Source organism: Pogoniulus pusillus, chromosome 24, assembly GCF_015220805.1.
Source record: "Pogoniulus pusillus isolate bPogPus1 chromosome 24, bPogPus1.pri, whole genome shotgun sequence".
Taxonomy (NCBI): Eukaryota; Metazoa; Chordata; class Aves; order Piciformes; family Lybiidae; genus Pogoniulus; species Pogoniulus pusillus.
Window position 1 is genome coordinate 11,310,993 of NC_087287.1, and position 6,663 is coordinate 11,317,655.

At 44.5% G+C, this 6,663-nt stretch overlaps 1 protein-coding gene across 1 annotated transcript; it reads right to left on the reverse strand.

Annotated features, from left to right (window-relative positions):
- Positions 1-1,578: 1,578 nt before the first annotated feature.
- LOC135186147 (ferritin light chain-like) lies at positions 1,579-6,308 on the reverse strand. The gene is made up of 3 exons (XM_064163601.1): positions 6,017-6,308; positions 3,608-3,754; positions 1,579-3,406 (listed from the first exon to the last, which is right to left on the reverse strand). Exons 1-3 carry the CDS (start codon positions 6,197-6,199, stop codon positions 2,903-2,905), a joined length of 834 nt encoding a protein of 277 aa, XP_064019671.1. The 5' UTR covers positions 6,200-6,308; the 3' UTR covers positions 1,579-2,902.
- Positions 6,309-6,663: the final 355 nt, after the last annotated feature.

The following is a 6,663-nucleotide window of genomic DNA, read 5'->3' on the forward strand; positions in this document are numbered from 1 at the left end:
AGGATCTCCTCCTGGAGAATCCATGTGAATACCTCACCCTGAGAGTAACCAGCAGCAAGAGCCCCATCTGTCCAATTGCAGCTGGTGCTTATTGCAAGCATTTAGCAGTACACCATTGTTAACACCTGTTTGGAAGCCTCTGTGGCTGTAATTCCTAGTTACGGTAAAGATTGTGTCTCTTCAGAGCTTACAGTTATATGCTGCAAGAGCTGTTCTGAGCTGCCCCAGATTGTGGGTTTGAACATTTCTTTGGAGGTAATGTGGAAGCCAGAGTGTACATGTACAAACAAGGATTCAGAAGAGAAAGAGAATTTGTAAAGTTCCTCTTAATTATTGTTGCCCTTAACACCTGCTTCACGTTCACCCTTCATTTTTTTTTTTCAGGGCGTGGTTGAAAAGGAGGCTGGGACGATCGAGGCAGCCTGCATTTCCTGCGCCCAGAAGCACATGTACGCTCGGCAGAAACAGTATATGGACAAGAAGAGCTTGATCTCTACGGTAACCCGTTTATTTCCCCTTTCTTTTTCAGAGGATAGAGACAGGGAAAATTGCTGATTGTAAATTTATCTAAAATTAGCAGGATTGTCCCTTCAGACAGCAGGCACAGAAAGTGATTTGGAAAAGGCAGAGAAGGACCTAAAATCTGAGACTGTGTGGATACATTTGGCCTCTGAGAAACAAACATGGCAGTGTTTTGGGGAAAAGGAACAGACAGCTGTGTCTCACTTTGAAAAACTTAAATGTTGGGCTTCTTATGGTGGGATTCATTGAAGGTAAAAGGTAGTTTAAGTTCTGGAAACTCTGGAGTACCTATATTTCAGGTGGTTACCAACTCTTAGAAGACTTACAGAAGTAAGTCAAACATGTAGCATTTGGAGTGTTTTTATATGGCACTAGTTTAGAATTGAGTTAGTAGCTTTCCTCTGATCATACTTAGCAAGCTGTATTTTAATACTGAGAGGGATGGATTTCTTTGTTCTTATTCATGTAGAGCTGCAGTCAGTGGAACTAATTGTTGAATAAGGTATGCTCAGCATGGGGATGGGTGATGGAATTTACCCCAGATGGAAATATCTTTTAAACTACAGCTGTATTTAGAAAGCAGCCATCTTCAGCATAGGCAAATACAGCACACTGCCACAAGTGCTTCAAGCCATTCTCGTAGCACACAACAGTATTTTTACAGATGAATACAGGGGTCGTTTTAAAGTGATTCCCCCTCTCTCCAAGGCTGAATCCTATTAACAGAAAGATTAGGAAAGCACCTGAGTTGTAATTGTTTGTCAGGTGTTAACCCCAACAGAAAGCAAGCAGGCTAGGGCAGTATTGCAGAAATGGCTACTTCACCACAGCTGTCTACAAGTCAGCTTAGTGAAAACAATTTCTTGTAAAGTGCTTTTAATCTTAATAGAGTTTTCTGACATTTGTTTTTATTCTGTGTTCTACTCTTCCATTTTCTACAACTTCTTACCTAGTAGAAGAGTGCTGGTGCAGTTTTTTATTCATGCACAAGATATCTAGGAAGAAAATATGAGCAGGCCTGTGTGGTAAATGCATGAATACAACATGGATGCAGAGTGCCAGTTTTAACATGGAAAAGAATTTATTTTCAAGCACAACAGGAATATTGCTTACTGAATTACATAAGTGTGAGAATCTTTCAATGAAACAAATACTAATCACATATATGATAGCATGCATGACAACAACTTTGCTGCAGGTAGCTGATCTAGCCAATTGCTCTTCTAAGGTACCCTTGGTAGCCAGCATACCAGGAAAAAAGAGGCATTCCTGTAGGAGATGAATGGAAGGAATTTGATACCTCTGAACTGTAGCCAAGGTGGCTAAAGGCCTTAGTTGTAGCAATGCTAACACTCCCTCTAATTGAACATGGCTCTAATTAAAATGCAAAATTAATGCATGGCCACTCTCTATGATGCAATTCCAGTTAAGTGCTGCATTTTTGATGGTTGGATTCAATTTTAGAGGTCCTTTGCAACCGAAGTTACTCTGTGATTCTGTGATTTTTTTTCCCTAGTCTTACTCCTCTGCTAAGGACCAGGACAGGGAATACAAGAAATAGCAGTAGCACAGAGTAAAAGATTACATCTGAACAGATCTCTCAAGTTAGTGTCTTCAATGACACTTACAAAATACACACTAGACACTGTGAGGATTATATCCAGTAAGAACTCACAATTTATCTCTTATCTTTCTGAAGATGAGAAAAGCCAACTAGGCAAAGAAGTGGAGAAAAACACCCAGCATAGCATCTTATTCCCATTGTTGAATAACATTTGCATCCTTCATCTTGGAGAAGTAGACCACTAGAAATAGCTGGGCAATAAGTAAATTAGTTTACTTAAATTGCTACTATGATAGAAATAAGACAAGAAAACATTACAGCAAGTATTTTTTAGAAGTTCATTATGTTAGTGTACTTGTTAACAATATAAAAATCTATTAGTAATATAAAATATTTAATATAAAACTGATGCTTTAGGTTATTCTGCCACACAGACGTTTCCTTGTACTAAAGTTGTGGCTGTTTGTTTGTTTTGGGGTTTAATTTTGGTTTTATAAAAGTTATGTATACTTTTAAAAATAATTTGCACTAACCCTGTTAACCATTTAAGGCAGAACAGAAGCTTAGAAGTTTTTAGCTTCTGAGAGGAATTGCATAGGTAAATGTGACTAATGCTGACAACCTAGGTAATTAACAACCTTGTTATCATTTAAGGTAATAGTATGGGCTAGATTCTGAGTTGTGACTGGGAGGATGAGGGGACAGGGCGTAAAGCAAGAGTGATACAGCACCATATCTCCTGAGCTCCTGTCTCACGTGCCCCACTCCATACAGGCCTGCTTTAGGTACTGCCTCATAGCTGCAGCAGCTACAGCATTAAAGGCCCTCCCTGCCTTGCTTCACTTTTGCTCCTGTCCCGTCATTGCACTGTGGCAGTGTGGTAGTACAGTGTATGGTTGCATATATTGGCCCTATGCCATTTCTGTGCTGGCAAGATTCTCTCTGGGGTCGCTTCAGACCCTCTGCAGCTCCTGTACACTGCTGGAGAGGCTGGCAGGGGCTGCAGTGCTGACTAGACTCTGGCTCTATGCCTGTTCTGAACTCTTTCTGCAACCGGTCCATAAAGTAATCCCCAAGACTGTTTCTGCCATCTTGGGAGCAGTCAAGCCTGCGAGCATTGGTCAGTAGATCTCCCATCAGCTTGATCTTCCGGATTTTGGGCTCAATAAACTTTTTCTTGATGGTGCTTGCACTGTGAGGGTCTGCATTTTCAATACTTAGGGCATAAAGCTCTTCAAAATACCGTACCATTGTTTTCCACTGCACCATTGCTAATTCCAGGGCTTTCACCAGACCAACTGCATACTCAGAGTTCGGTTTCTAAAAGCAAAGATAGAGTAGCATTTATTCAGAACAGCAGCTCTTTTTACTGCATTAATCAATGGCATATGACAGGGAAATTATATCTGGATGTCTAATAGGGGATGAATGCAGAGATCTGAAGTATCAACATTAATGCAAGAAGTTAGAGTGATTACTGCAGACTTCAAGTGGCTTCAAAGCTTGCTCTTTGCTACCCACCTGGATGGTTTTAGAGCAGTAATGGCCACCTCTTTCTTGCTGATACTTCATCAAAGCCTCTGCAGCTTTCCTCTCTTCCAGAGCTTGATGCAAGAAGAACTTGGAAACATTTGGTAGAGCCACATGTGACTGATCAAAATATTCGCCCTAAGCATACAGAAAGAGGAGTAAGATTTTCTGGAGATGGTACTCACTCACAGTGGACACTGGCTTTATCAGAATGTGGGAGGCCTTTCCAATAGGTACTCAAACCACAATCATTTTGAAGACCTTAATCCAAATTTCTGCAATAAATGAAGTTACAGTCTTAGAGGAAAAATCTCTCTACTTATACTAGAACTCCTTATGTCCTTTAGTACTGAGCAGATTAATTGTAGCACCCTCCTAGCAGCAGTCAGAGATCTCCAGAATCTCTTATTCATGACTGGGTCAAGTGTGTGTGTGCTTTGGGATGTTTTGTTTTTAAATATAGTCACAGCACGGGGAACGTTATGATTTATCCCTTCAGGTCAGCATTCCAGCAAAGTTAACTTTCAAAAGCATGAGAGCATTGAGGCAAATACCAAAAAGGGAACAAGCACAACTTAGCATCTATTTAGCAACTTCATTATAGATAAAATTATTTAAAAATCAGCATATTGTGTACAACTTTCATATTGTACATATGCCTGGGAATACTTCAGAAATACTAAATGTCTAAACCCACTGCAGGCTCTGTTCTGTCTGGGAGAGCGACAGCTTCAACCACTGCAACATTTAATTATGTTAATAGAATATATATGTCAGCTCCTTCATTAGAAAGGGTTTATCCATGGTATTGCTGTTTTACAGTGAGACAAGAGGATTAAGAGACAGGTAATGAAGGAGAGCCAGGAGGTGGTACTGGTTTCAGCACTGGCTCTGCACAATTCCAGTGCTGGGGAAGATTAGAGACAGCAGCTGGGAATATGCCCAGAACCAAACCGAGGGAGCTACAGCATCTTGCTGCTCATTCCCACATGGAATGCAGCAAAGCTTTTGCCTGTTGGGCATACTCTGGACTGGTGTATGCATATCAAGCTGTTGGACGGTAGCCTGCCTAGGAGGACTAAGGGTCCACTTTATTACCTTGTGTAAATACGAAATAATTGTGTTTCATCTATGATGTTTGCTTAGGAAAAATGCAGAAAAGTTGCACGCACAATGCAAGTTCATTTTCCTCTTGTATTTTTATGGCCATCTTGGGATACCCAGAATCTGTGGCACATGTGTGACCATAAGCCATTCAAGAGGAAGTATGTGCTGGAATGTTTTATTAAGAACATTCATTGTAGTATTTGAATAATCCTCCTTTTTTTTTGAAGTAATTAATTCATGTTTCTTTGGACAGAAGAGTCAAGATTCAGTGTTCTGTAACCAGGATTCCAGTACAAGTGTGTGCTCTGCCTGAAGACATGCAGCAAGATACCACACCTGCTTAAACCTGAAGGTAAATCTTTTATGTCAATCATCAACTCTAAGATACTCACATTTCTAGGTTAGATTTACCCACAGTCAGTTTCTGACAGCTTTCTCCATCCTGCACAACTGCCAATCACTAGGGTGATTTAATTCACATACTTTAACAAGTAGAAGTTTTACTGCATACTTACATTTTCAGTGGACCTGACACCAAGCTAGATCAAAGGATCTTGGGTTTATATTGAGTATAGCTAATGTTGCTTCTCAGTGGATAGCTGACATAATTTTGGGTTGTTTTGGTTTTTTTTTTAATTTAAATGGCTCTTAAAATTTAAATTGCCTTAAAACTTGGTACGTAACCAGAGGCAAAATTTTGGCATAAATGTTACATGGTATCAGACGTAACTTCTGTAATCCATGTCCAAATTTCTTCCGTGTTGAGCAGAAAACAATAAGCCAGTAGCAACGTTCACAAGCAGCTATTTCACCAGTTAACCTCACAGAATTATTTCAGGTGAAGAGTTTGGGGAAAAAACACACAAGATTTGCACTCCAGAGTGCTTAGTGTTCTCTATTCTCTTTCCACAAGCATAGCTCTGTGTGAATTACCCGAAATACTCGAGTGCCCAGTTCATCACTCGCATGTTCCAGGCCTTCATTTCTGCCTTTTTTATAGCTGTGTCCCGGCCAGCCAGGGATAAAATCCCAGGCAGCAGCGCAGCCGGAGCTGACGGGCGGCTCTGGCAGGCCGCTGCTGAGCTGCGGGGTGCGGATGCAAATCGAGCACGCAAATCCCACTGGGTGACGAAACGGGACGAGCACCGCTCTTCGGGTCTGCCTGACTCTAGAACCCTTCTCAGCCCTCGAGGCTCTTTATACCGGTGCCCAGCCAGGGCGAGAAGGGACCCACTCCGCTCCCTCGAGCGTTCCTCCTTCCCCCCAGCACCCGGTCCCGGCCCGCCGCCTTACCAGCGCCTGCAGGCAATAGGCGAACTCCAGCAGGGCGCCGGTGACGCCGCAGAGGCCTTCCTCCACGGCGGGCGGGAAGTTCTGCCGCACCCGGCTGCCGGGCAGCGGGCGGTGCGACGGGCAACCGGGCAGCGTGACGCGGGGCCGCTTGGAGCGCGGCTCAGCCATGGCGGGCGCCGCCATTGGGCCAGGGCGCCGTCCCGCCGAGCGGCCTGCTATATAGGCCGGGCACCTGGGACACACCTTGCCGCGCCGCCCGCCCCGCCTCCCAGCCGGCCAGCCGCGGCGGGAGCTGCGTGTGGCCGCCCCCCCTCGCCGCGGGGGGGGGGGGGGCCGCGGCGCCCGAGCGAGCGCCGTCATTTCCTGCGTGTCCGTGGGCAGCCACGGCAAGGGTTGAGAAGTCTCATCCCTGTTCGATCAACCCAGCCGCAGCCCGTCCTGCCCCGCGGGTAGCCGGCGCTGCGCGGCTTGTCAGGTGCCGGGCGGGCCGAGAGAGCCCAAGGAGCAGTGGGGCACCTCGGCCCGTCGTGGCTTGCGAGAGCGGCAAGGGCCGCCCGGTGACGGCCTTTGTACAGTTTATGTGAGGGATGCCCAGTCTTAAATACCCCGTTTTAGTAGCGAACGAGCGACGTGCAGAAGCACGGCGT